This window comes from Thrips palmi, unplaced genomic scaffold (genome assembly GCF_012932325.1).
Source record: "Thrips palmi isolate BJ-2018 unplaced genomic scaffold, TpBJ-2018v1 HiC_scaffold_19, whole genome shotgun sequence".
NCBI classification, from domain to species: Eukaryota; Metazoa; Arthropoda; class Insecta; order Thysanoptera; family Thripidae; genus Thrips; species Thrips palmi.
The window spans coordinates 2,373,150-2,401,041 of record NW_023144628.1 but is presented as its reverse complement, the minus strand read 5'-3'; the positions used below and the strand labels follow the sequence as shown (position 1 = coordinate 2,401,041).

Here is a 27,892-nt window from a genome sequence, read left to right as displayed (position 1 = left end):
ATACCGCGCCGAGCCGAGCCGAGCCGAGCCGAGCCGCGCCGCGCCGCGCCGCGCATAGCCCTTCACTCGCCGAGTGGTCTGACCAGTCATCCGATCGGGGCCACTCTGCAATTTACGCGCGCGCGGGGGAGAAGGGAGAAAAGTCTGCGCCGCTGGCGCTGGTATTTGAACCCGGGGCCAATCTGGCTGCGGGCTTTTGTGGTCCCGTAAGACTGAGTGCCATGCCATTGTTATCGGAAGCTATCTTCCCGCGAGCCCAGCAGCTCCAGCCGGCCCAGCCGGCCCGGCAGACTGATTCCGGAAAGCGCTTGTCGCTCTCTCTCGCACTCGTACGGGAAGGCCCATGCGTGCGAGAGAGACAGAGAGCGCCGTTTGGACTGCAGAGGCCCCTCGGATACTAATTTCGGCGCAGTCCGCTTGGCGGCCGAAGGGCCGAGGGGTCGCGGGGGCCACTGCGCCACGAATACACGGACAAGCCGCGTCTTGCGCGCCCGAACGAAAAAGAGGAAGCGAGCGAAAACGACAGCCGTAAATTGTCGTCGGGCTAATAGATTCCAGCAGGTACCATTAATTGTGGAACGGTGCGCGTTAATCTCCTTCCAGGCGTCCGTCCGGCGGCCGGGCGTCCGGGCCAAGCCGGGCCAAGCCGCCGCCTTTTGGCTCCAACCGACGCGCAGCTGCCCGGCAGCCGCGGCCCCGCGCCGATTCCACTCGGCTATTTCGGCAGTAATACCGTCCAAGTACTTTCTAAGGGATGCTGGCAGAGCGCGCTGGCGGGGCGGGGCGGGGCGTGCCTTCGCTGGGCGGGGCGTGCCTTCGCTGGGCGGGCAGTGAGGCGCGCCCGCGACCCGGCCAGCCCTTTGTACGCCGGCGATTAGTATATCTGGAGTCGGAAGCGGCCATTGTGCTGTCGTCACTGACTTACACTCTTGCCATTTCCAGCGAGCGGGGGAAGAAAAGTAAAAACGGGGGAGATAAAATAAAGCGGATCAACAGCGGCTGGCTGGCTGGGGCGCCCCGCCCCATGAGCCCCCAGGTAGGGCCCCGCCCCGCCCCGCCGGCAAGGGGAGGCCAGCGCGCGGTTTTAGCGGGACAGGGATCTTCACTTAGCTTAACCTTCAATACAATTGGCAGTCGTGCTGACGCCGTCAGGCCGTCAGGCCGCGGGACGTGGCAGGTCGCACCCACACCGACGCACTGGCGCCGACATGGAGCGCGGGCCAGGGCGCGGGGCCCCGGGATGCAGCTTGATTCATGTCTGCGCGCGAGGTTTTCGGGAAACAGTGCCAAGATTTACAAAGTTTTGCGTGGGAACGGCGGGCGGGGCCAAGGCGGGGCCACGGCGGGGACCGGCACTCAAGGATAGCGCGGCGCTCGACGCGGCGTGCAACAAAACGCGAGACGAAACGACGGACTCGTGAATTCCGTCGAGTGGGCTCCGCCCCGCCCCGCCCCGCCCCGCCCCGCCCCGCCCGCCCCGCCCCGCCCGCCCCGCCCCGCCCCGCCCCGCCCCGCCCCGCCCCGCCCCGCCCCGCCCCGCCCCGCCCTGCCAGCCGCGACGGAGCGCTGAGGGATTCGAGGTCAGCCGGAATGGTTTCCGAAGCCGCTGCTGCTGCCGCCGCCGCCGCTGTGCCAGCGGCCCATGCCTCCCCATGAATCCTACTCGCACCGGAAACGACTCCTCCTCCTCCGGCTCCGCGTAGCCCGGCGTAGCCTCGCGCGGGGCACCGGAGGGCTCCGAGGGCTCCGGGCGAGAGAAGGGCGCACTGGGACGCCTGTCGATCCCCACCTCAGTGTGTGTGTGTGTGTGTGTCAGTGGGTTAGCGCGCCATGTGCATAAATAGGATCGCGAAGGGGTGCGCAAAGGGATCGGACGGGCGGCTCCACACTGCTCGGCTGTGCTCCGTCCGCCGAGCTCCGCTAGCGGTGTGCCTGCGCGCCTCTCACCTGCCCTGCCGGAAACACTCGCGGCCCGGAAATATATACCGTCGAGAACGGCTAAAAAGAAAAGACGCAAGCACACGTCTGAGATTTGACCAGCTGGTAAAATAGAGGGAAGTGAGCCAAAGCGCAGGCGGACGTTGTGTTTTGGTGCTGGCGTTGGTTTTTTTTAAATTGCTGATCACACTCCGTTCCGAGAATTTCTTCGCAGATTTTTACGATATGACTCCGATGCTCCGTACAGTGGGGTAAACGGATGTCGTGTTTTGCGCTGATTTTGAACGGCGGCTGCACAGGCGTTGCGTGCCGCGTGCTTGCCGCGTGCGTGTCGATCCTGTTATTCTACGGCGTCACCCGGAATCGGCGACGTTTCGCCCGGTTGGTCGAATGAAAGGCGACAGATCCCTGTCGCGGTGTCGGTGAGTCTGACGGCCTCGGTGGCGGCGTGTTGGCGGCGTGCGCAGGTGAGGCTGAGGACCGCCCCGCCCCGCCCCGCCCCGGCCTGGGCTGGCCGTTGGGAATAAATCGGCGTCACGTGACCGTCATATCTCACGGGCCGTCGGCTCGTACTCCACGGCCTGGCCCACCGCTCGGCCCGCCGCTCGGCCCGCAGCTCGGCCTGCCGCTCGGCCCGCCGCTCGGCCCGCCGCTCGGCCCGCAGCTCGGCCTGCCGCTCGGCCCGCCGCTCGGCCCGCCGCTCGGCCCGCAGCTCGGCCTGCCGCTCGGCCCGCCGCTCGGCCCGCAGCTCGGCCTGCCGCTCAGCCCGGATGGCCTCGACAGCTACTTTCCCTGCGGCCCTTCGGGCTGCGATTACGAGCAATAATGGCGGACCTGGGCACAAAGTTGTGGCCGGCCGGGCGCGCCAGGTGCGCCCTGCGCGCTGCGGCCGAGCTGCGGACGGCCGCACGGCGGTGGCCCAGAAGACCGGCGCAGGCGGCCGAAATCCCGGACGCGTTTTGGGCTTCAGAGTCGCTAAATGGGACTCGAACTGAACTTGTGACCCCACCAATGGATGGCTCTCCGAACGCGGAATCCATTGGTGGGGTCACAAGTTCGGTTCGAGAACTGTTTAGCGACTCTGGAGCTCAAAACGCGTCAAGAGTTTTGGCCGCCTGCGCCGGTCTTCTAGCCAACTCTGCGCCAGATCACCGGCCACTGGGCGTACCGCGGTTCGGGATCAACCGATCGCATGAAACAGCCACCGCGTGACATCAGGGGCGAAAATAATGTCCCCGCGACCTTCCCGCTGGGGCTGCGCGAAAGTGCCGCGACCCAGTTCCCACAGTGGTTCCCCTGCCAGGTCGAGCCAGGCCAGCCAGGTTGTGCAGTCCCGTCAGGCACGCCGGCATCCGGAACTGCGGGACTCGGGGACTCGGGGACTCGGGGGCGACCGACTCCGGGGCCGTGCAGGGCACTGCCAAAGCCTCGGCTGCTAAAGCCGCCAAATTCTGGGCGACAGGCGGGGCGGCGGGGCGGCCGGGCGGCGCTGGCCTAGTTCGAGTCTGACGAGACGAAACGGGGTTGTTACGGACAGGCGCGCCTAACGACGACGCCCTGTTGAGGGCGACGCCTGCAGCCTGGTTCCGCTCCGTCTCTCTCGCACCTATGCGGAACGCCCAATGAGTTAGAGAGAGACAGAGGGGCGAAAGCGTTGTCCGGAATGACTCTACCGACCGAAGGACCGAAGGTGGCGGGGCAGCTTCGGACGCGGCGACGCTGTGCAAAGATACACGTCGCGCAGACTTCGTATTTTGTAGTCGGGTTCCAATCCCGGCCCCGCCCGGCTCGCCCTGCTAAACCGCCCTGCTAAACCCGCTCGGCTCGGCTTGCTCGGCTCGCTCGGCCCGGCTCGCATCTCCATCCTCGTGTCGCATGACGTCAACGACGAACTGCTGGGGAGGGATTTGCTCGGCAGCTACACTGCGGACACGCTTTCCTTGTTTTCCGGTGAACACAGTGCCTGCCAGAGCCTGCCAGGCCACGCCAGGCAATGCCAGAGCCTGCCAGGCCACGCCAGGCAATGCCAGAGACAGCCATGCGGCTCGGTTGCCATGACAACGGCACCAATTTATGGATAGTTAGACTTGCCTGTATAAACTTGAGTCGCCAGTTCCTGCGGAAATTATTAATTGCACTGCGAGTAAAATGAGAGAGAGCCTCGGCCTTCAGTTCGCCGTGCCAATGGCCGAGAGTGCTCACAATAGATTAATTAAGACAATTATGGCAACGAGCCTCAAGTAGGGCCGAAAGTCGGACGAGCAGTCCCTGCGAATTCACAGACTTACCTCATTAAGGAAGAGACAAAAACGAACATAAAAAAGACGGAGTGCGAGAAAAAGGCGACAACATTACGGACACACACAGAGGCACACGCCTCAGGTCACGAGGCTTTCAGTCCAAGAGGTAGGGGTGTTTCAAACAGGGGCATGCTATGCGTGCGAACCGCCGGTCCACGCTGCCTACAGTGTGGCAGCGGCGAGAGAAACGTGGCACTCAAAAGCTCAAGGGTGTAACTACGTTACTGCCGTACAACCGGCATGGGTGTGCTACGTTCACTCAGTACAAAACTCGCCCTCCACACCGAGAGGTCTGCATTTAAGTACACACACACAACACACAAAAATTACCGTCACGTTTCTTAAGTAAACGGAGTACGCTAGCACACATTACATACGATTCAATCAATCATATAGGACCAATCGTCAACAACAACAAAAAAAAATGATTAAAAAAATGGCTTACTCCTGTTTGTAAACACCATCCTGTCCCTCGCGCTTGCCAAATCACCTGGAAAGCAAGGAAGGGAACAGGTTAACAGTGGCGAGTCGCTAATCAGGTCCACGACCGGCACAGAGTGGCAGACTGCTCCACACAGACACGCGCACACACTTCTTTGGAATGCAGAGCATCATCATTCAACCAGCCCGTCATCCGTCTCCAGCTCAATTCAATCCAGCGGCGCCGCACCACGCCCGTCCATCTGGACAGGTACAAATTGTTCGAGTACGTTACCCCCCCCCCCCCCCCAATCCCCTCTGCAGATCGGAGCCATCTCCATTTCCGTCGCGTCGGAAGTGTCCCGAACTGCCTAACCCAGTGTGCGCACGCCTTATGCCCTACTGGAGCGCGCGCCAGAACGCACGCACACACACACACACACACACACACACACACACACACACACACACACACTCCGTCGGGCCGTCGTCCTCGTCGTGCTCGTTGGAGGTCCTGATGAAGTGGTCGACGGCGCGCGCAGCGAGTTTCAGAATTCAACACGCTTTACCGAGATATGAGCGACGGTAAAGCGTAGGAATTCTAATACCCGCCGCGCGCTCGGCGGAGCTCGGCGAGCCCGGTGAGTCCGCGACGCTCGCAGAGAGGCGCTCGCAGAGAGGCGCTCGCAGAGAGGCGCTCGCAGAGAGGCGCTCGCAGAGAGGCGCTCGCAGAGAGGCGCTCGCAGAGAGGCGCTCGCAGAGAGGCGCTCGCAGAGAGGCGCTCGCAGAGAGGCGCTCGCAGAGAGGCGCTCGCAGAGAGGCGCTCGCAGAGAGGCGCTCGCAGAGAGGCGCTCGCAGAGAGGCGCTCGCAGAGAGGCGCTCGCAGAGAGGCGCTCGCAGAGAGGCGCTCGCAGAGAGGCGCTCGCAGAGAGGCGCTCGCAGAGAGGCGCTCGCAGAGAGGCGCTCGCAGAGAGGCGCTCGCAGAGAGGCGCTCGCAGAGAGGCGCTCGCAGAGAGGCGCTCGCAGAGAGGCGCTCGCAGAGAGGCGCTCGCAGAGAGGCGCTCGCAGAGAGGCGCTCGCAGAGAGGCGCTCGCAGAGAGGCGCTCGCAGAGAGGCGCTCGCAGAGAGGCGCTCGCAGAGAGGCGCTCGCAGAGAGGCGCTCGCAGAGAGGCGCTCGCAGAGAGGCGCTCGCAGAGAGGCGCGAGGGCTCGCAGAGAGGCGCTCGCAGAGAGGCGCTCGCAGAGAGGCGCTCGCAGAGAGGCGCTCGCAGAGAGGCGCTCGCAGAGAGGCGCTCGCAGAGAGGCGCTCGCAGAGAGGCGCTCGCAGAGAGGCGCTCGCAGAGAGGCGCTCGCAGAGAGGCGCTCGCAGAGAGGCGCTCGCAGAGAGGCGCTCGCAGAGAGGCGCTCGCAGAGAGGCGCTCGCGCAGGAGACACGCGGGGCTGCTCACAAAAGAGTGCCGCACCGGATGTAGTCCTGCAGTATAAATCAGAGTCATTTGCTGTTTCCTGTTCCTCGTCTCCCGCAGCCTCCTCCCCCTGCACCTCCTCCCACTCTCCCCTCATTGTGATAATTTCCTGAGCGAGCAAACACCCTCGGGCAGCGCCCCTGGGTCCGGGCGGCGCCACGTGAAAGAAGAGCCAAACAAAAACAACAACACAACCACCTCCCACTCAGCGGAAAAACAAACAACAAAAACGAGAGTGCGGACCACCGCGGCGAGTACTTACTGTTCTCCCATGGAAGTTCATCCTCCCCGAAGGTGTTGGTGGCACGCCCTGCAACACAAGGAGGGCGTCAGTCACCACGGAGCGTCCTGGGCGCGGTCGTCGCGGCCGCGCTCATGGCGGGTAGCGCTCGCTTGGCCCGTCATGAAAAGTTAATCGCATGAAAATGTAAAAAGGCGCTCGGAATGGTAGCGATGGTACCGGCCGGGGCCGCACTGCTCTGCCACACTGGTACTTGGCGACGCTGGCGCTACCTGGCGGGATGATGGTGATTGCAGCACTGCTTGCCAAGGCGGCCCGAAACGACCCGGTCGGTCTGCCTGTCCGTCCGTCCGTCTGTCCGTCCGTCTGTCCGTCCGTCTGTCACGGCTGATGAGGCTGTCTGCTTGGCTCGCGTCTCCCAGGGCCGTTAGGCGGCGTGAAAAGAGCGCCGCCTTCTCACTCCCGCCGTCGTGTGCACGTGTGGGGATCAGATACGTCCAAAAAACCAGAGTGAAAATTATGGAAAGAAATAGAACGCAATTTGGAACGCGCGGTCGGTGCTTGGCTCCACGACCCCGGCAAACAGTTAGAGCGACATTCATTTGCAACGCACCAGCGACACACACACACACACCAACACAAACACACGAGGCGCGCGGGGCTACCCACGAGCAGAACAACAACCCGGCGGCGCACTTAGAAAAATGATGATGTCCTGGCAAGTTATATGAGGAAGAGAGAGAGAGAAAGAGAGACCGGGGTGGGTGGGGTTGGGGGCTTGGAGAGATGATGGAAAACGCGGCACGCCGTTATCACTCAGGAAAAAAGGGGTCTGTTTGCAGTGGAGGTGCGACGTGCGAGCGCCAAGGGGTCGGTCCGACCGAACCGCGCGTGGGATTGGCGCCAGCCCCGTGGCAGTGTGGCAGCCCCCTGGCCGCGTCGGCCGCAGTCCGGAAATTGCTCGCTTCGTACCGCCGTACCGCATCCAAATTGTGAAAACCTCTGCGGGAGCCGACGCCCCGCCCCGCCCCGCTCCATTCAATGGGCTGGTCGGCCACCGGCGCGCCCATCGGAGGCCCCTTGGTCGTGCCCAGTCGGCGGCGACTCTTGTAAATCGGTCCCGTTCTTGAACAAAGTGAAATCGGATCAACATCAATGGAATCAATAACTTGGCAGGCGTGGCCGAGGCGAGGCCGAGGCGTGGCCCCACAACACGCCGGCCTCGCTAAGAGGCTTACCGCTCCATCGCCTCCACCTCGCGGGCATCGCGGCCTCGGCCCCGGCGGCCTCGGCCCGACAGAGGGCGTTGGTGCCGCCCGAATTGCGGCCGAGATCCACGTCAGTGACGTCACCGCCAGACGCGTTGCCGCGCCGCGACGCGTGCTGCTCGATGCCAAGGAAATTCGCTGCGGGGAGATAAGAGGAAAACGCGTCCAACATTGTACCAGCTGGGGATTAATCGGGAGCGAACCGATATTTGCGGTCTTTGGGCAGCCACAGAGAAGCCTCCAGAGAAGATTGGGTACCTGCGCAGGCAGGGCGGATGCCATGGCGTCCCGGTGGCTCAGTGGTTAAGAGCATGTCGCGGGAAGCGGGAGATCCCGGGTTCGGGACCGGTAGTATATACAATTTTTTCGGCGACCAATTGCTTGGGGGGTATATCCAGAGAAGATTGGGTACCTGCGCAGGCAAGGCGGGTGCCATGGCGTCCCGGTGGCTCAGTGGTTAAGAGCATGTCGCGGGAAGCGGGAGATCCCGGGTTCGGGACCGGTAGTATACACAATTTTTTCGGCGACCAATTGCTTGGGGGGTATATCCAGAGAAGATTGGGTACCTGCGCAGGCAGGGCGGGTGCCATGGCGTCCCGGTGGCTCAGTGGTTAAGAGCATGTCGCGGGAAGCGGGAGATCCCGGGTTCGGGACCGGTGGTATACACAATTTTTTCGGCGACCAATTGCTTTGGGAGGTATATCCAGAGAAGATTGAGTACCAGCGCAGGCAGGGCGGGTGCCATGGTGTCCCGGTGGCTCAGTGGTTAAGAGCATGATGTGGGAAGCGGCAGGTCCCGGGTTCGAGACCGCTCCAGGTACCCTTTTTTCGGGACCAGATTTCTCGAACGGCAGCTCAAGAGGAGTTGCGACATCGCCACCGACAAGCTGGTTCGGTGGCTGAGCGGTCAGGGTAGAGGAGTTGACTAGACTCGGCACTCGGGGTCGCGGGTTCAAATACCCAATGTGACCCCTCTGAGGTAAGGCCTCTGAATCTGGACTCTCACTGTACCACAGAAACCGCGCGCACTTCGGGTGGGCCAGCCCAATACGAACTCCATTAATCTGTCGAATTGCGCGGCAGGGATGCGTCGGATGAAGGCCCGGTTCCCATAAGAACACCGAAGCTGATCGGCGGGTCTCCTTGAGACTTTCGTATTGCCACTTTTTGCTGCCGATTTTTTCCATGAAACGCACTGCGGGAATGGCGCATCATTGCCCAGCGGTACAATGTAGTTCAGTGTGCAAGCTACCAGGTGCGAACTGGTCTTACTTCGGCGTCTTGGGCCTGCCGAGACTCGTTTCCAGGACCGAGAGCCCCAAACATTCCGAACCGTCCTGGAAACGGGTGACAAACGTCGCCAATGACACCCGTTTCCAGGACCAAACGGCAAACTGGTTGAATTTCGCCACTCCCGTCCTGGAAACGGGTGTCCGGCTACCTCAGGGACGCGTTACGGCCCTGAATCTTTCAGGACCAAGTCTAACCGTGCACTGCGTCCGATCTAGCAGTGGTTGAAGCCGTCCTAGCCTACTTCATTCTGATGTGAAATGTCGGGTCTTTAAGAATCTGAAGACATGCAAAATGCATTCCTCCGGAGTGCTGCTCTCCTTCAGGATTTCCTCAACGGGGAGGGGAGGGGGAAAGGGGAGGGGGATGCAGTCAGAAGAATCTATCCTCGATGCGTGCGGACGCCGCCAACTGGGTCACCAGCCAAGTCGAGTTAAAAGCTAACAGAATAAAACCGGGTCCGACAGAGTGTGTTTAGTCTTGTTTCACTCTCCCTTCCTTGTAATGTGCGCGCCAAAAGGGCAAAAGTTTGGCTCGGCGGCGCGAGGCGGCGCGAGGCGGGGCAAAGGGAAAAAGGGAAACAAACAATAATTACTCGCCGGAACACAAACACCCACAAACTGTCCGGCACCGCGGGCGCCGCGCGCACCGGGGCCCTTTGGAGGGCGTCCTTGTGGGGGGGGGGGGGGGAGCGAGGACGGCGATAACTGCGCGAACGGCCTGCCGGCCGGCCAGCGGCATGTCATCCTGGACGTCCCGGACCACCCTCCGCCTCGTCCGCAGGGCTGTCGGCGCGGCCACGTCCCTCAACCCGTCCGCCAGTCCGTCCGCCCGTCCGCCAGTCGCCTAACGAGACACTCGGCGGCGACGCGGCGACGCGGGCGCGTGACCAGCATGACTGCATCCATCCAGGTGGCTGCCGTCAGGCCTGCACCAATCCGACTCGGATTACACGCGACAAAAGGCGCGCCGTCTCTCTCGCACCCGCCGGGCGTCCCGCGGCGGTGCGAGGGAGACAGAGGAACGAGGAAGGACGGTGCCGCTTCGTCGATTCGGGAGGAGAGATAGGGCCCCGCCAGGTAGGGCAGGCCCGGGCCCGGGTAGGCCGCGTCGGACCTGGCTCGGTTCGCGGGCAGGCCTTCAACGCCCTGGCTGGCGCGGCTGGCGGTGCCGAGCCAATTCGAAAACCCGCCTCGTCGCTCTCTTTCTCTCTCCGCTTGAGAGCGACGAGGGTGGCGCGACGAAACGACTCCTCGGAATCAGTCTGCTGGCGTCCTGCCCGGGGGGGGAGTCTGCGATGGGGTGGGCCGCTGCGCCGCGCTGCGCCGCGCTCGCCGTGCTCGCCGTGCTTTACAACTCAGACACGTCAGACGCTCAATTAAAGACCTCAGGTAAATCGATTACCGTGAGCCGAGCGCGGCGCGGCGGAGCCGTCCTGAGCCGACCCTGCCAGACATGAGGGGCGACATCCTCTTGAAACTTTACCGCGCCAAACTGAGAAACGCGACGCCCTGCTCGAGGCCGTTTAGGCCGCCAAGGCCGAGGAGGCCCGTCGAGGGTTATTACGAGTCGCCTTTGAGGACCCCGTCGACACGGGGTACTCGCCGATCCAGTTACCCAACGTCCCTCCGCCCTCCAGGCCGGCCTCGACCCGGCGGCGACCTACTGTCCTCCAGGGGAGCGACGGACCAACCCGTCCGCCGAGAGAGGCGGCCGAGGCGGCCGAGCGCACCGGAAGCGGTTGTGCTCGCAGAGGCTGTTCCGGGGTGGAGGCCTGCATAACCCCCTCGGGGGGGATGTACTCCTTCACCCTGACTGGGCCTAGCCCTTAATGGTAATGCCAGACAGAGGCATGCCTGCCCACCGCGTGGCCTACCCCGCGGACCGCAGGCGCTGACCGGGCCGACGGCACCGACGGCGACCTCGTCCTCGCCGCCTCACCGGTTCCAAGGGTTCCCGCAGGACGAGCGGGCTTGGCGTTATATTGCTTGGGACGGGCAGCCGGCGGGTCGGCCGCATGCACACAGTTGTTCTCTCGCTGGAGGCGGTCCGGTCCAGGCTATCTCGAGTCCAGGCCGGACGCGCTGGCAAAGGAAGGGGACTCCGCCGGCCTCCGCCCCGCGCACTCCGCACTCCGTCCGCACAGCCCAAACAGCCTGTGTCCTCTACGAGTCGTATTAGGCCAAGCGCTAGGCCTGCGTCGGCCGCACTGCCCAGCCCGGCCCAGCCTGGCCCAGCCCGGCCCAGCCCCACAGAAAGGGCCCGCACACACACACGCGCACACACACACCATTTGCCCCCCAGCCCCCGTAGGGCCCCCTTGTCTCATTCCTTCCAGGAATCCCTTTGGACGGCCCTTCCATCCCTATGAATCCAAACCACTATTTCCGTATCGTAATTCAATTTGGCGGGGCGGAAAGGGGAGGGGGCGGGCCGGAACGGAAGACCCGCAATACGCAACGACCGGGCAATTTTTTAAAATGTATTTATCTAGTAGGCTAGAGAGAGGCTAGAGAGAGAGAGAGAGAAAAGAGAGAGAGAGAGAGAGAGAGAGAGAGAGAGGAGCCAGGTTGCGTGGACGCGCAGAAGAAGGAGGGCGAGAAGTTGTGTGAATAGGGGCGTGACTCTCCTTGGCAGCCAACAGCGGCGCTCCGGCGCGCTCCGCTCCGCCAGCGAGTTGACAAGAACAAGGCAATAATCAGCCCGCCCCGTTTCAGACAACTTCGGCCAAGACGACGCGGCGGTGGCGTCGTGCTGGTCGTGACGTCATCATCATCATCATCATGTTGTTCACGGCCCCGTTTACGGCCCGCGCCTCGGGTTGGCACCCGTGCCTCGCGCGCACCAGGCGTGTGCTGCGGGCGTGGGATAGGTTAGGTTAGGGGGTGGGGGTGCGCTTGAGGTGGTGGTGGTGTGAGGAAGGGGGGGGGGTACACTGGCGCTTACAGGACCAGGAGGGCGATCGCATCCCGTATCCCCGGACCAATTACAGTCCAGCGAGGCGACCGGGGACGCAGGCGGGCTGCGCTGCTGCGCTCTCCCATCGAAGCAGCCATTCTAATGAGTTCCAATCCGTTCTTTCGCTTCCAGCCCTTCCAGCCCTTCCAGTCCCAGGCGCGACTTCCGCGCCATTGTGAACCCCTTTACACTCCGGTTTGGCAGCAGCAACAACAACAACAACAGGCGTGGCCCATTATTCCTCAAAGACATTCATTTCGAAGATCTATTTTCAAAAGCAGCAGACGACAGTCTCCCCCCCCCCCCCCCGGCCGTCTTTCCACACGGAGCGCGCGGCTGCCACTGATCCTTCCAATCAAGGCCCCCCTCCCCCTCCTTCCCTCTCCAAAGTAATTAAGATTCAATCCGCTAGGAAAATTTCATCAATCATCTGCTTTCCTGGCGCGCCACGCCGCCGCGCCGCGAGGCCGCACAAAGAGGGCATTGTCCCGCAGTGTGTGTCCGTCGCTCCGCCGGCCGTCCCGAGGGGGGTCTTTGGCGCGACGGGGCTGCCTGTCCGCGCGCCGCGCCTGCCGCCACCGTGACGAGGGTCAGCGCCGCGCGGCTCCGCGATGCGCACCTCGTGGTGGAGGCGGACAGCGCCTCGCGGGCAGCGCCAAAGAGAGGGAGGAACAGTGTGCTCGCGGCGTCTTCTCCTGCCGAGCGTGCCGGGCACGCGGCTGCTAAATCAGGCCGCCCCGCGCTGCTAAGGCTGCCGCTCCAGGGCCGCTCCAGGGCCGCTCCAGGGCCGCTCCAGGGCCGCTCCAGGGCCGCTCCAGGGCCGCTCCAGGGCCGCTCCAGGGCCGCTCCAGGGCAGGGCGGCGGTAATGGCCGGCAGGATGGACTGGAGTGGAGGGGCCGACGGGCACCGACGGGCCGGCGGGGCCGCCAGACTGCGGCTACTTTGTACGTTGGACGTGAAAAATAAATAAAGCCCCACGGCTGCGGACCAGCGGCCCGGCGATAGGAGGCCGCGCGCGGCGAGAGGGCAATCAGTGCGTGGCTGCGTCGCGTGCCCGTCGCCACCACACGCCGTGCTTATTAATTTCGAGCCGCTACACTGCCAACGGCCGAACGGCGCCGAACGGCCGGCAAACGAGCGCCAAAGTGCCGCCTAATTGGGGCCTGCGCGCGGAGAGAGCGAGATAGCGCTGTTCTGCGCGGCCCGACGGTGCGGGGAGAGGGAGAGAGAGAGAGAGAGAGAGAGACAGAGAGAGAGAGAGAGAGAGAGAGAGAGAGAGAGAGAGAGAGAGAGAGAGAGAGAGAGAGAGAGAGAGAGAGAGAGAGAGCGCTGTTTTGCGCGGCCTTTCGGTGCGCGGTGCTCAATGGCCGCGGCCACGTGTCGTTGTCGCTCGCTCCACCGGAACGGCGCGGCCGTGTCGCGCCGTGTCGCGCCGAGTCGGCCATTCACATCGCCAATCACAGAAAGCCATTTTGGCGTGCTGCTCCCATTATTGTAAACATTTTTTTTTGTCGGCCGCTCGGCGGGTGAGGGATTTGAATATCGTGGAATCGACCCCCTCTGCCTCCTTGCTAAATGGAGCAGATCCCAGTTTCCACTTCCGGGCCGTCGAGCCGGTCGAGCCGGCCGGATACGCGGACCGGACGTGTCGCTGATAGGACGCACCTTGCCACGCCTTGCCGCGGAAGGCCCGAAGAGTACCCACCCGTTGAGGGAGACCGAGTAGGCGCCTTAGATTAGATGCAGTGGCTGCCTAAAGTCAGCCCAAACGATGATTTCTACACATTTGTTACCGTTTCGACAAACTTTGCTGCTATACCGCTCCCAAACTAAGACAGCATTGGAATTTTTTATAATTTCAATTTTGTTTTCGGCTCGGGTTGCCGGCGAGTAGCAGCGCGGTCTTCGTCCCGCAACGGAACATTTTCCGAGGGAAATCACGACCCCTTTGATGTCGGCCAAGGCGGCGAAGGTTAAGGCCTGCCTCGCCTGCCTCTCCGCCCTGGCCTTGGGGACGCCCCTTGCTCGGGGCGGGGCGGGGCGGGGCGGGGCGGGGCGGGGCGGGGCGGGGCGGGGCCCGGGCCAGCATCCAGCCAGCAAGGTGTCGGGGGACTTGGCCACTTTTCTCTGCCTCCTCTGACCGGGCGGGGCGGGGCGGGGCGGGGCGGGGCGGGGTGGGGCGGGGCCGGCCTGCCGAGACCCAGCGCGAGTCGCTCACAGCTGCTTATCAGTTGCGCCAAGTTCCGGTGGCAGTTTCCCCACTGTAGGGGCTCTGCTATTTTTCGTCGCTCCTTCTTCATCCCCGCTATCTGGCTGTCAACGCGCGGCGCTGCGCCTCGCGAGAAGCGAGGCCGGCGCTCGGCCAGCAGACACGGCAGACACTCACCTGCGAGACCTGCAACAGAGAGAAAAGCAGCCAATGAGCACGCGAAGCGGGCAGAGCGTGGGGCGCAAAACAGGAGGGGCTTGTTTGCCCACGGACAGACGGACAGACAGACAGACAGACCGCTGGCGCGTGTGGTCGCCACGACGACGACCCTTGATTACAGAGACCGGAGGGCCCCTGGAGGGGTCCTGGAGGGGTCCTGGAGGGTGGCATGGAGGGGGAAAGGGGAGGGGAATCCAATCCCACGCCACTACATGCGGGGCCGGCCGCTGGACAAGACTTGTATCCATCCAGTGGCGTGCAATTGGCGCCAATTACGCCGTTAACGTTGCCCACTGAATCGGAGGCTGGGGCCGCTGTGCCGCTGGGGGCGGGGCGGGGTGGGGCGGGGCCGCCAGTCTCGGCCGCGTGGAGCGCTGCGCGCTGCGCGTAGCGATGGCATTTCAATCGAGTCAGCAAAACACCACCCCTTTTGACCTTTGACAAGGCCTCGCGCGGGGCCCTCGGCGGGGCCCTCGGCGGGGCCCTCGGCGGGGCCCAGGGCTGGCCGGCCAATTCGATGCAGCCCTTTACGCCCCACAGAGGGAGTGCAGGCTGGCCGGCCGACACCAAAGGGCCCCGCCCGGCCCCGCCCGGCCCACGGGACCCAACCGGCCCTTTCATTAAGGTGCCGAGAGGCTGAGAGGTGCGGGAAGTGATATTTCCCAGTGTGTCCGCTCCCGAGTCGACGGCGGGGGGCTCGCTGGAGGCCCGCTGGAGGCACACTGGGGCCACGCTGGAGGCGAGGGCGATCGCACCACATCGCACCAAATGACCAAATGACTTCGCCCAAGTCCCGGGCCCGGCCCGGCCCGGCCATGCCCGGCCTCCAGAAAGGCCCCAGAAAGGCCCCAGAAGGAACGAACAGGGAGGCAGGGAAGCGTCATTAGGGAATGAGTCATCACCTGCGGCCAATCGAGAGGGAGGGAGAGAGAGAGGGAGAGAGAGGGAGAGAGAGGGAGAGAGGGGCGGAGCACTGCGACAGAGTGGACAAATGACCCAAATGTGGGGCGCAATCAAAAGGACTCGTTCCCCGCTCAATCTGCGAGGTGGACCTGCCGGACTTGCCGGACCCGCCGGACCCACCCCCGCACAGTGTGCCACACAGTGCGGCACACACGCCGGGGCCAAAAAATAAACTTCGGATGGTGGACAAATAACGGGACCAAAACTGGCGGCGGCAGGGACGCGAACCGACAGCGTGTGTGAGCGCGCGTGCGTGTGTGTGTGTGCGTACGCACGCTCGTGCTCTTCCAAAAGCTTAGAAAAGGGCCTCTGCGGTGGAGTGCTGCTTTCGTTGCTTATATCACAGCAGAGCGGTCCCCCCTCTCCACTTACTTGAGGGATCGCTTTCCGCGCGCACACACACACACATACACATACACATACACATACACGGGCAGGCACTCACACGCACACACACACACGCGCGCGCGCGCGCGACCATTGTGTAATCTGAGGGAATCCACAACATTTTGGAATTCCGCTCTTTGCACGCCGCTTTGCGCGCGCTACAGTGGACGGCGGCACGGCGGTGAGAGCAGCCCTGGAATACATTACGGGGATGTAGCAGCGAGGCTGGCCCGGCTCAAGGATGGCCGCCGAGGGGCACCGAGGTCCACCGCACGGCGGGGCGGGGCGGGGCGGGGCGGGGCGGGGCGAGGCTCTTATACGCTGTAATTGTCGGCCCCCGAGTGCCGAACTACAACAACTTACTGCATATCGCGGAGAACCTCGTGAAACGTGTGTACGGGTCCGACGGGCTACTCCATCCCTCTCTCTCCCTCCCTCTTTTCGGAGCTGTTTGCGCCACTGGAAACACGCGGCCGCGCGCTGTTATTGGCACCACTTAGTCACTCCATCAGTTACAAGCCGCGCCACGCCGCACCACGCCGCGCCACGCGTCCCTTTATTCGCGCCGCGCTGCCAACTTTTAATTAAGCTCCTCAGCGCGACTGGGCCGAGCCGCGCGGCCGGCGGAAAAACAATACGCAAAATTAACCAGCGCGGGGCTTTTAGCGCGCGTCGTGTTTTTCAGCCTCCAGTGCTGCCGCTGGCAAGACGACGGCGGCGGCGGCGGGCATGGCGGGCGGTACCGCCCCCGCCAAGAGCACTCCGGGCGGTGAGCGTGTTACCCCCTCCCCCTCGCCCGGCGTGCGATTAGACGGCGGGATCATCACCGTCGTACCAGAGGTACTGCATCGCCACCCCGGGGGGTACTCCGCGACGGGGGGTTGCAATTACTGGGTGACGCCGTGCCGACGCCGTGCCCACTCGCACCGAGAGTCTTTTTTCCCATCAGCCTGCCTGCGCGCGGCGGCGCGGCGCGCTGCGGACCAGAAAAAGCACGGAGCGAGGAGGGAGGGGTCCCAACAGCCGGCAAGCCAGGCAGCCAGCCAGCCGTGACCCGACTTGTCCATCGGAATGAAAACAAATGGACGGCATGCCCATTAAACAAGACATCGACCCGGCCGGACTGGCGGGGCCGGTCGGGGCGCGCCAGGCCCAATGCGAATCTGAACGCGGATCGGGGGATCCCAATGTGAATGTCACAACGACCTAATCCCGTAACGCGCACGGCGCACTGACGGTGTACCTGGCGGTGACGAGGGTCTTTACGACCGCAGTGAGGCCGAGGCCTGCCCAGCCAACCGACGGCCTGCTTCGACGCGCCCTGCCACCCCCGCATTGCAGCAGCGCCATTCATTAGCACGGCATTAAGACGACGCAGTAGTGCCCTGCCAGTGCCGTGCCCCCACCACCACGCCGTCGGTCGTGCTCGGCGTCCTCGGTGGAACCTCCGTTCCCAGGATCCGGGATCACGCGCGACAAGGCACACGACAAGAAGAAGTGCGCGCTCGTCGCGCCGCGCCCACGTCGTCCACGTCGTGCGCGATGAAAAGGCCTCTCGGGGGTCTTCCACGACCACGGCGCGGCACGGCACGGCACGGCGCGACAAGTGATATCCGAATGAGGTCAGCACGCGGCGGGCCGGCGGGGCGAGGCGATACGGCCACACTGACCTTTTGAAAGCGGCACGGCTCAGCCACGGCTCAGCCTGGCCGAGGCCGCCGAGGCCGCCGAGGCCCTCGAGCGCGCACGACCGCAGACCGCGCGCCGGCCTCGTCCCGGCCTGCACGGCCTCGCCAGTGTGCGCCCTCGGAGGCACGGCAGAGAGCGTTCGAGTACCGAGGCCTGAACCAGCGGGCCGGGCCGGGCCGGGCCGGGCAGGCCTGCCCTTTGTGCACATCGATTGCAGGCCGCTGCAGGCGCTGCAGGCCGTGTCCCTCCAGGCTCAAGGGATGCGCGCCGCGCCACGGCAAAAAAGGGCACACCGGAATCCCTGGCGGCACAGTGCAGCCAACCCCCGAGTGGTGCCTACACGGCAAAACGCAGAGTTTAGTTGCAGAGGACAGTCACTGCTGCGCGTGTGTGCGCGTATGTGTGCCACCAAAACTTTTCCCGAAGGGTACCGTATGGCTTTTATTACATCCTGTTGAATGTGCATAGCACGGCGAGCAACTTTCAAGGCTGGGGAGGCTGGCTGGCTGGCTGGCCTGGATCATAAGCACTTGGTCTCTAATACGCCCTGGGGCCGTGGGACTGCCTTCTCCAGCCACCAGGCTCCAGGAGCGCGCTGCCGGGGTTGAGCCCCAAAGCTCCAGCCGCCGTCTAATGTATGCCGTTTGGTGCTCATCAAGGTGCCCCGTGGGGGCCACACCACGCCGCCTCGCTCCGCCCCGCCCCGCCCCGCCCCGCCCCGCCTCAAAGGACGACGTGCACCTTTGCAAAACGCGCGCGTGACTACGTGACCCGGCCCGGCGTCCGGCGCCACCCGGGGTCTAATCCGGCCGGAGCCAAGACTGATGTGCGGCCGCCCCCTCCCCTCCCCTCCCCTCCCCCGGAGCCAGCCGCGAGACATTAGCAGCAGCGGCCCGTAATGCCGAGACACTTGTACGCGTCACTTTGCGCGCCGAGACGCCGCGGCACGGCACGGCACGGAGTCTTCGCGCCGCCCGTCCGCACCGTGACGATGCACCCCGTCGGTCTGCCCGTTGAAGTGGTCGCGGCGCCACTGCGGCTCGTTCTCGACGCCTCCACTGCAAGCCAAGGAGGCCACGGCCGAAGAGGAGCTGACGACGGCGAGCTGAAAAAACGGCGCGCGCTTTCGAAACCTCTCCGGTGCATTCTTGGCGCACGCCATTTGGAGCGGACGGGCCGCGGAGTGTGCCGACTCCGCCTTTCAGGCCCCGAAGGAAGGGCTCCGGCCGGGACGCGCCGCACAGTGGGCCAGAAGGCCGCGCCCCTCCCCGCCTCAAAGGCGGCGGGGGGCGGGTATTCGAACCCGGGACCCGAGGCGCCAACAGCGAATCCGCTTCACTTCGGGCCTAAGGCCTTCTAATTCGTCGCCACCGTCCATTACGGCTCAGCACATAGAGCAAAAGGGCCGACCCTTGGCGGGGAGGGGGAGGGGGAAGGGGGATTACAAAGAACTTTTCTCCTCTGTATGTAAATCCTGTATAGTGACCAAGAGGACCGCGCGGGCAGCGCAGGCGGGCAGCCCAGGCCGCCCTCAAGCCGTCTTATTCCGCGAGGGCAGCCCCGCCCGCCTGCCTGCCAGCCCCGCCAGCCCCGCCAGCCCCGCCAGCCCCGCCAGCCCCGCCAAACAACCACACAACCCCAGGCAGCCCGCAGCGCCGCTACCGGGGTTTTGGCAGTCACGGGCCCGGCCCGGCCCCGCCCGGCCCCGCCCGGTTCAAACCCCGCCCGCCAAAATAACTTATACATACAAATCACGGACTTAGGCCGCGCGCCGTACCACCAAATTGGGAAGGGGGGGGAGCACCGCGTCGGGGCCACGGCGCGCGCCACACGTGAGGGCCGCGCGCGGGAACAGGGCGAACAAGGGGCGGAAAGAAGGAGGAGGCGTTTTGTAATAATAAACTGGAAACTGGCGTCGAGTCCAAAGTCGTCGCCCTCGGGTACGCGGCAGCAATAACGCCGAGTAAATCAAAAGACGCGCCCCGCTCCCTCCCGTCGGAAACAAAGCAACACTTTTAAACTTGGCGGAGGCATTTCCTAATTAAGTGGCGGGACGGCCGGCCCGGCCCGGCGTCCCACTGATCGGCCTGTCGAAGGCGAGTCGCGGCGACTCCGAGGGGGCGCGGCCAAGGCGCAGCAGCGCGGCGCGCAACTAAAAAAAAAAAAAACTCCGACATATTTCGCGCTCATCAACGCCGCAGGCGTCGGTCGTCTTCTTTCATATCGGCAAGAAAGCGCCCGCGGCGCCAGCCCAGCCGTCCGTCCAGCGGGGAGAAAACCAACTCGCCCAAATAGAGCGCGGACAACAACAGCACCAACCAAAACCAAAACAACAACAACAAAAGCAAGAATAGCAGCAAGAAACAACAACAACAGCAAGAAAAACAACAACAACAACAACAACAAAAACAGAAGCTCTCGCAGACACGTTCGAAAAACAGGCACCGAGCTGGGGCGGGCAGAATCGACTCCTGCAAAAGGGTTTAGATCGAAAGGAAGTCGCACGCCTGGGAGATCCCCTCGGCAGCCCAGCCGCTGCGGGGCTGGGTTGGCGACAAACGAGAAATTAGGAAGTGCAACACGCAGGCGCACACACGCACACACACACACACACCTCCACTAAACGTGGAATTGCGTCGCAGGCCGCCCCGCTCGGGTGGTATTACTGCTGAAAACTTAAAGCCCTCGGCGCGCGCCGCCACCTCCCAAGAACGTAAAGGCGCCACCGGTACGGTACACTGGAATTCATAAATAATATTACTCGGGGGCTTTTGCGCGTTGCGCCGCGTTGCGCCGCGGCATCGCACCGCCGGCTTAGCGTGGAGTGGCGTCGCAAAAAGCAACACCTCCACTAATTCGACTGGTTACTCATTAGCCGGGCCAGAGTCACTCAGCTTGGCCAGCGAGGAGGAGGCAGGCCTGCGGGCCAAAACTTTAGCCATGCACTCGCCACGCATATAGTTAGTCAAAAATTAGCCAGCGCGCCGCACTGGAGAGGATGCTACGTCAACGTGTGTGTGTGTGTGTGTGTGTGTGTGTGTGTGTGTGTGTGTCTGTTGCAGCCGCCCAAACGCTTGATGGGACGTACCAGGCCAGCAAGTACATAGTTGCTAACAGGTTTTGCTGTCGCTCCCGCTCCAACTTTCCCATACGCAAGCGCGCGCGCACACATACACACACACATACACAGCGTGTCTCTCGTTACAGTGACGAATTTCGCCGCGCGGCTCGCGGAGCCCGAGTTGCCAGATCCCAAAAACGTGGATAACAAACACAGCGACAAAACAAAAATAACGTATAAAAAGAAAACGAAGGAAACGCTATGCAATTTTTGGCACGCGTGCCGGGTAACTCGGTCCCCGCGCCAGAAGGCCTTTGGCGCCTTTGTGTGGGCAGGCACTGCCAGGCACTGCCAGGCAGGTGTCCAACAGGGTCTTCATTGTCTGCTCGCCGCGGTCGCAGCGCAGACTGCCAACGCGCACCGCGTCGCGCCGCGGGGATTGCGAGGAAATTCGCCGCCATCACCAATACCACTCTCGACGGCCACGTTTATTTTCCGCGTAGCCCCCGCCCCGCCGCGCCTCACCCCACCCCGCCCCGCCCCACCCCGCCCCGCCACGCCTCACCACGCCACGCCGCCGGCAAGGGGCTCCTTCCGGAATGCGGAGCAGTGTCTGGTAGTTGGAAGCAGTGCAGAACAGGTGGCGCGTATGGGGGCGCGGTGGGGCGGGGCGGGGCGGGGCGCTGTCAAGAGCGGGGGTTGCAGCACTGTAATCGGACCAGGCAGTGTGAGACTCGCCCAGGCAACAACAACAGTGGCCGAAGCAGCCAGATGACGTGCACACACAACAGGGCCAAACAATAACAAAAATCTCATTCAACGAACGTTAATGAAAGCAGATGATCCACCGCGTTTCACATCTGCTGTGATAGCCGAGAGGTTAGAGACGTGGGATCGAGTTACCGCAGGCCGGCGTTCGAATACCAGCGTCACAAAAGTTTTTTTAACTTGCTATCCTAAGGGTGGTGGTTCGAGGCCATGAGAGCGGAGCCGTGTGCAACAGGCCCACATGCCGGAGGTTCGACTCCTAACAAATTTTTCCATTTAATTTTACTGCCTCACCCAGTGCGGTCCAAACCCGTAAACGTGAGCCCACTCCGAGCATGGGACGTGGTGGTCCAGGGAGTAGAGGCGTCGGTTCTCAGTGCTAGGGTCGGTGGTTCGACTCCCCCAACTTCTTGCGAAATTTTGACCGGGTCGGTCGAGTCCTGTTGCGTGAAGAACCCACCTCACGCCGATCTCATCATCATGGGCCGTGGTGGCCGAGAGCGTAAAGTGGTGTGATCCCGATGGCGGGGTCCGGGGATCGAATCCCATCATTTCATTACATTTTTCGACCGCCTTCTCCCAGTGCAACTCAAACCCGTCGTCCAACACGCTGCCAGACGTACAAGCGTGATAGCGTAGTGGTCAGAGTCACATTCACCTGGCCACTCCGCTGTGGGTGTCTAAAAAGCAATCCGCTTCGGCGGGTTGGCCTCGGCACTGGAGCGATGGAGTATTTGATCCATCAATCCAGACCATCCGGTGTGTGGTTGCGGGTGGTGCCTCCTTGACTCGTCGGGGAGGCGATGATAAGTCCTTTGAAGCTGGCCTAAAACGCTGTATGTTCGGTACGGGAGCGCCGGACAGTGGGGGTACCATGGGGTACACAACCAACCCTACGAAAACAAGAAGCTCCCACCAAACCTCTTCTCTGTCTGAGTCTCTCTCTGTCTCTCTGTCGTCTCACTCTACGTCCCGCCCCTCTAAGAGCTTCACACTGGGTGCTCCGACCCAGCTGTCTGAGCTTTGGGGTCCTACTGGGTCCCCCGGCGAACGCTTGGGTCGCTGACGGGATTAACCCCAGGTACCTGATAGCACCGGTTCCCATCCCGAACACCGAAGTAAAGCAGGAGGCCTCCCCATTAAGACTGGGGAGGGGGTGTAGAGTTCAAATTTTTTTCTTTTCCCTTTCAAATTTCTCGGTTAATACTCGTTTGGTTTCCTTATACGGGGTAGTATGCGGGCTCCAAGAGTCGCTCTTCAAATCTTGTGCTTTCCCCTCTCGTCTTTTTTTCCTCCACAAAGTTGGTGTGCGGTGCAGCAGGTAATAATGAGACTCGTCCAATGCAAACTGCGTCTCTGTCTCTGTCTCACTCTCTCTCTCTCTCTCACTCTCTCTCTCTCTCTCCCTCCCTCCCTCCCCCTCTCTCTCTCTCTCTCTCTCTCTCTCTCTCTCTATCTCTCTCTCTCTCTCTCTCTCTCTCTCTCCACACACACAGAGCTACGGGATCAATGGAACGGTCTGTCCTGCCATGCCCGGCGCCTCGCGCTCAGTATGGGGACAGTGTGGCGGGCGCGGCGCGACGTGCAGGCAGACTGCAGGCAGGCAGGCAGGCAGGCAGGCAGCTGCAGTGAGGTGACGCCGTAACTGGCGTCACTCGGCCCAGCCTGCCAGGCAGTTGCGGCAGTGTGGCCGTGCTCTGGACCTCCACGCCACTCCCCTATGCAGAGTCCGTCCGGCCCCCCCCCCCCTCCCCCTCCTCCTCCAGGATGGCGTGCCATAGACAGCCCCACGGCCCCTCGGAAGGGGGACCCGCAATCATCCCCGCTCTCTCTCTCCGTCTGCGTCGCCCCCATGTCGCCCCGCAGGTGGGCGAGAGAGACGTATTCCCAAGTGTGACAGTGGCGGAAAATAAGGCGATGCAGCACTGCAGCCCCCGCCCCTTGCCGACGCGGGGTACACTGCCAGCCGGTGTGTTTGCGTTCGGCCGTCCGCTGCCGGTTAATCCAACGCGTTACGCAGCCAGTTAAGCCGCCGCGTTGCCCACCTCGCGGGGGCAGTAAACCGCCTGCCGGCGGTGCTGGCCGCCCGGCCGCCGCCCGGCCGCCCCGCCACCAACGACAGATATTTGACGGCGCAGTAAAATTTTGCGCACAAAGTTTTACGGGACGACGCCATTATCGCGTAATGTTGGAACGCCTGGCCGAGCCCAGCCGAGTCCAGCCCAGCCCAGCCGGGGACACAACAGTCTGGCCACCAACGGGACTGGCAGCGGACGGGCGTCGAACCCGCGCCCACAGCGGCAGCCGGCAACCGCCGGAATGATGGGGCTTTATCTCTCCAGGTAACCGCATTCAGCATCGCCGCCACGCCACGCCGCGCCTCTCACCACGCCATACAGCCATTCGAGATGAAAGACTCGCGCGCCGCAGTCGATACTCGATAGTTGAAAGCGATACCGCGCTGTTTTCCTTTCGCAGATTGCAATTATTTTTCCGCCCGCATGTGTCCGCGCGCCGCGGCTCCGCGGCTCCGCGCAATCAACAGCATGCGGATTAATAATTATCAATTCCGATACACACAAAAGAGCGGCAGGAGTGCCTCGGCGACGACGCCGCTTGCGTGGGGCAGGACGCGAGGCCCCGCCATGCATTTCACTAAGCAGAGACGGATTGGGCCGGGAGAGTGTTTATGGTGGCGTGCCGCGCCGCGAGGACGCCGTGGAGGCCGTAAAAGAGGCGTCGTCTCTGCAGGAAGGGCGGCGGGCGGCCGTCTCCAGCGTCTAGCGGGCCGACGCACCGCGCACAGCGCCACGGCGTGCCTGACGGCGGCCTCAAGGCGGCATCGACGAGGTGCCGGGGGAAGGAGTGTTTGCTCTGCAACTTGACCGGGGCGTGCGACGCCGGCTGGCAGGCAGGGCAGTCCGGGCGCACATAATGGCGACCCCATTCCAGCACGACTGCTTCCGGCGACGAGAAAATACAACGTGTTTACTGCCGCCGGCCTCGCCTGCCGCCCCCCCCGCCCCGCCCCGCCCCGCCCCGCCCCGCCCCGCCCCGCCCCCCGCCCCGCCTCGCCCCGTCGCGCCGCGATGACGCGGGGGTGGCCGCTGCTTTCCTTCGCGGAGAGGAGGGGAGGGGTACGACGGCCTCCTCTTCACAGCGTCTATAGAAACATGCGACACAAATAGAATCTCCCCCACCAGCCCGGCGTCTGCCCGCCCGCCCCGTCGCCGTGGAGGCCGTGGAGGCCCTGGCGGCCGCTCCGGCGGCAGTGATGGCCATTGCCTGGCCGGGGCCCCCCCGCGGTGTGGAGGGGACGGCCCACTCGGACCAGCGGGGCAGTTATTACCGAGGCATTCATCGGACCATGCAAAAGCGGCGGGAAAAAAATCAACGAAAGGAAGAAAGGAAAACGCGAGCTCGGCCAAACGCCGCCACCCCTTCGGAGCCCTTGGACTGTCGGACAGAGCGAGAGGGTCCCAAGGTCGTGCGCAAGGAAGAGGAAGAGTGCGACCAAGTCACAGGGGATGCCGCCGGAGTGGCTCTCGGGCGCTGCCGGGGCGCTGCAGCCGGGCCTGGAGGTTCTCTGCAGGGCCAGCGGGCTGATTCCGAACAGTGCTTCGCCGCCGTCTCTCTCGCACCCTGTGGCCCTGTGGGATGCCCCACCAGCCCGGGTAGCTCTGCGCTGTCCTGCGCTGTCCTGCGCCGCTCCGCACACAGGACTCCTCTCCTCTCTCAATGGACCCCTCTGCGCCGCTCTGCGCTGACCCCGCCGGCCCGGTGCTGCCGCCTCGCCAACGCCTCGCCGCCGCCCCCACCGCCAGGAAGCCCTGCCCAGCCCCACGCGGGCACATTATTGAAAGCAATCTGCCGGCCAGGCGGTCCCTGGACGGCCGCTTGGACGCTCGAGTTAACCGCCAATCTCCGCCGGCCGGCCCGGGTTCGAGTATCGGCACCGCCGCACCCTTTTTCCTTGTTTTCTCGCCCTGCGACTTGCTGAAGAAGAGGAGCAGGTCCGCGCGCCGCGCAGCACAACGCGACAAATGTCACCCAAACTTGGAGCATGGCGACGACGACGACGTCGAGGGGCACAAAGGCGGTATTGTGGCGTCGCATCAGCAATTCGCGGCGTGTGCGGGGCCGCCCGGGCTGCCGCGGGCCGCGGAACGGGTGGCAACCCTAACCGGTACGCGGCGCGGCTTGGCGCGGGGTCGCCGGGGGCCAGCCGCCGGGCCGCACGCTACCCGCCAGTGCCGCCACACACACACAACACGCCGGTGAACACACTTGCCGTATCGAACAGCTGCATCGGCCGTGTCGGCGACGGAGCAATTCAAAACCCTACCCGTTGGAGCGGCAGCCGGTAGCCATGGCGCCGCCCGGCACCGCCCCAGCCTGGGTACACGGCACGATAACCTATTATAGGGGTGCCACCCGCCGTCCTAAGCACACTCACGCACCCGCCAGACCACCTGGCGACCGGGGCAGTGTGTGCTGCGCCTGCAATGGCAGTGCCATGGCAGTGCCATTGCAGTGCCATGGCAGCCCGGCCCTCCTGGGCTGTTGACAAAAGCGGGGCTGCGCCGTGCTGCGCCCGGCCAGGCGCCCCTCGCATGTTGTCAACGCCAAGCGGACCGTGCCTTACCGGGGCGGGTCGCTTACACGATCGCCAGGCTTCGAACGCACAGTGGGCCAGAAGCCGGTGGAGGCGGCCAAAACTCTAGACGCGTTTTGAGCTCCAGAGTCGCTAAATGGGACTCGAACCGAAAGTGTGACCCAACCAATGGATTCCTCGTTCGGAGAGCAATCCATTGGTGGGGTCACACGTTCGGTTCGAGTCCCATTTAGCGACTCTGGAGCTCAAAACGCGTCTAGAGTTTTGGCCGCCTCCACCGGCTTCTGGCCCACTGTGGAACGCCATCCGTTTCCCGCGCACCGCGCATGGCCTTCGCGCGCAGCGTGTACGGAGTGTAGGGTTGCCGACCCCCCGACACGAAAAACATAATCCCGAAGACGGCCTGCCGCAGCAGCAGCGCGAGCAGCGCCGAGGTATATGCGTTCCCACGCACGCCGTGCACGCCACGCACGCCTCGCCCGGTATCGATCCTCGATAATGACGCACGCGGCACGCCACGGCACGCCACGGCACGGCGACGCGCAGCGCATGTGTTGCGGCCAACTGGCAGGTTACACGTGAGCAGCACGGATTCCAAGGGGTGGCTGTAATGAAGCATGAAGGGGGCGGGGCGAGGCGGGGCGAGGCGGGGCGGGGCGGGGTGAAAGGTTGTGTGCGTGCGCGGGGGGAGAGAGAGTGGCGCGAGGCGGCCGTTCTATAAACGCCATGTACCGTGAAGAGATTGATACGCGGCTTTATGAGGCGATCGGGACGGTTACGGCGTTCCTGCCGAGCTTCGCGTCGAGCTTCGGGTCGAGCTTCGGGTCGGGCTTCGCGCTTCGGGCTCCGCGCTTCGGGCTTTCGGCTCCGTTATTGGAGGTTTGAGTCTCCGGGGGCGTTAGGGGTAGAGGCCCTGCAGCTGTTAAGAGCGGCCTAAATTGCAGATGAGGCCAAGAGTAATGGCTGCCCAGATTGGACTGTGCCGTGGCGTGGCGTGGCGTGGCGTGGCGTGGCGTGGCGTGGCGTGGCTTGGCGTGGCGTGCCGCGCCGTGTCGCTATATGGCTTTGCTGCTGATTCGCTGCTCGGCTTCCGGGGGAACGCTTCCGCGAGTCGCCGATAGAAAGTTCGCGTATCGCGCGGCGGGGTCGGCCGGGTCGGCGCGGGGGCCGCGCCTAAAGGATGTGAGTTTAATCGCACGCCAGCTGCCGCGGGGGAGCGACGCAACCAGGGTGGAAGAAAAAAATAAAGTTTTACAGAAAGTTTGTCAAGTTGTTATCTTACCTGCGATGCACAAGATGGATATGACGAGTACGATGCGGTGCACCCTCAGGCCCATCTTCGCGGGGCGTTCAGGCCGTCAGCAGGCCCAGCCGCTCCCAGCACCTGCAACAGACGGACGGGCGGCGTTAGTCACGTGACCGGGGCAGTGGGAAGGGCGAGGCTGGCGGATTCAGCGCTCGGCTTGCCGCCGACTTATTTTATTCAAATTGCAGGCCGCATTCCGCACCAAATCCACGCGAGCTAATCGGATTCCAGATATTTTTCTTCGGGGCCGCGCGGTCCCGCCGCGCCACGGAGGCTGGCCCGGAGGGGGAGGGGGAAAGAGGGGGAGGGGGCAGTTAAAAACTCATCACGTTAGATTTAAGGGCGGTGAGGGTGCAGCGTAATAACAGGTCCCGGTGATGTATGAAGAGGCATGAACTTTTGGCTTTGGCTGTACACTTTACACTTCCGCAAACAGCTCGGCCGCTCGGCCCGGCAAATCGAAGCGTCAAAACTTGAACCTAATTTTGAGCGTTTGCAAAATTTAAAGCCCCAATGGCAGCGCGCGGCGCCTTGCGCGTGGCCCAGTGAGCGATTCCGACGAGGCGCTTCGTCGCTCTGTCTCTCTCGCACCCCTACGGGACAGCCCTGAGTGCGACAGAGAGCCAGCCTGCTGTTGCCTGCCGTGGGGCCAGGCCGCCGACTCCGCCGAGAACACGGGGGCGATGAAAAGAGAAAAGGAAGTGAACGGTGTAGGAGGAGGAGGAGGGAACGGAGAGAGAGAGAGAGAGAGAGAGAGAGAGAGCGGCGAGAAATAGGGCCAGTTAGAAGAGTTC

The 27,892-nt window shown here is 63.5% G+C and overlaps 1 protein-coding gene across 7 annotated transcripts in view; it reads right to left on the bottom strand.

Annotated features, from left to right (window-relative positions):
• Positions 1–27,892, bottom strand: part of LOC117645970 (disintegrin and metalloproteinase domain-containing protein unc-71) — a 174,578-nt gene that overhangs the window by 87,126 nt on the left and 59,560 nt on the right. For all 7 annotated transcript variants that reach the window (XM_034386544.1, XM_034386545.1, XM_034386549.1 and 4 more), the window contains exons 4-7: positions 27,075–27,176; positions 14,268–14,276; positions 6,386–6,433; positions 4,684–4,728 (exon numbers count right to left, since the gene is read on the bottom strand). In XM_034386544.1, the coding sequence (XP_034242435.1) occupies positions 4,684–4,728; positions 6,386–6,433; positions 14,268–14,276; positions 27,075–27,129 (157 nt within the window). In that variant the 5' untranslated portion in view covers positions 27,130–27,176. The remainder of the gene's footprint in view (positions 1–4,683; positions 4,729–6,385; positions 6,434–14,267; positions 14,277–27,074; positions 27,177–27,892) is intronic.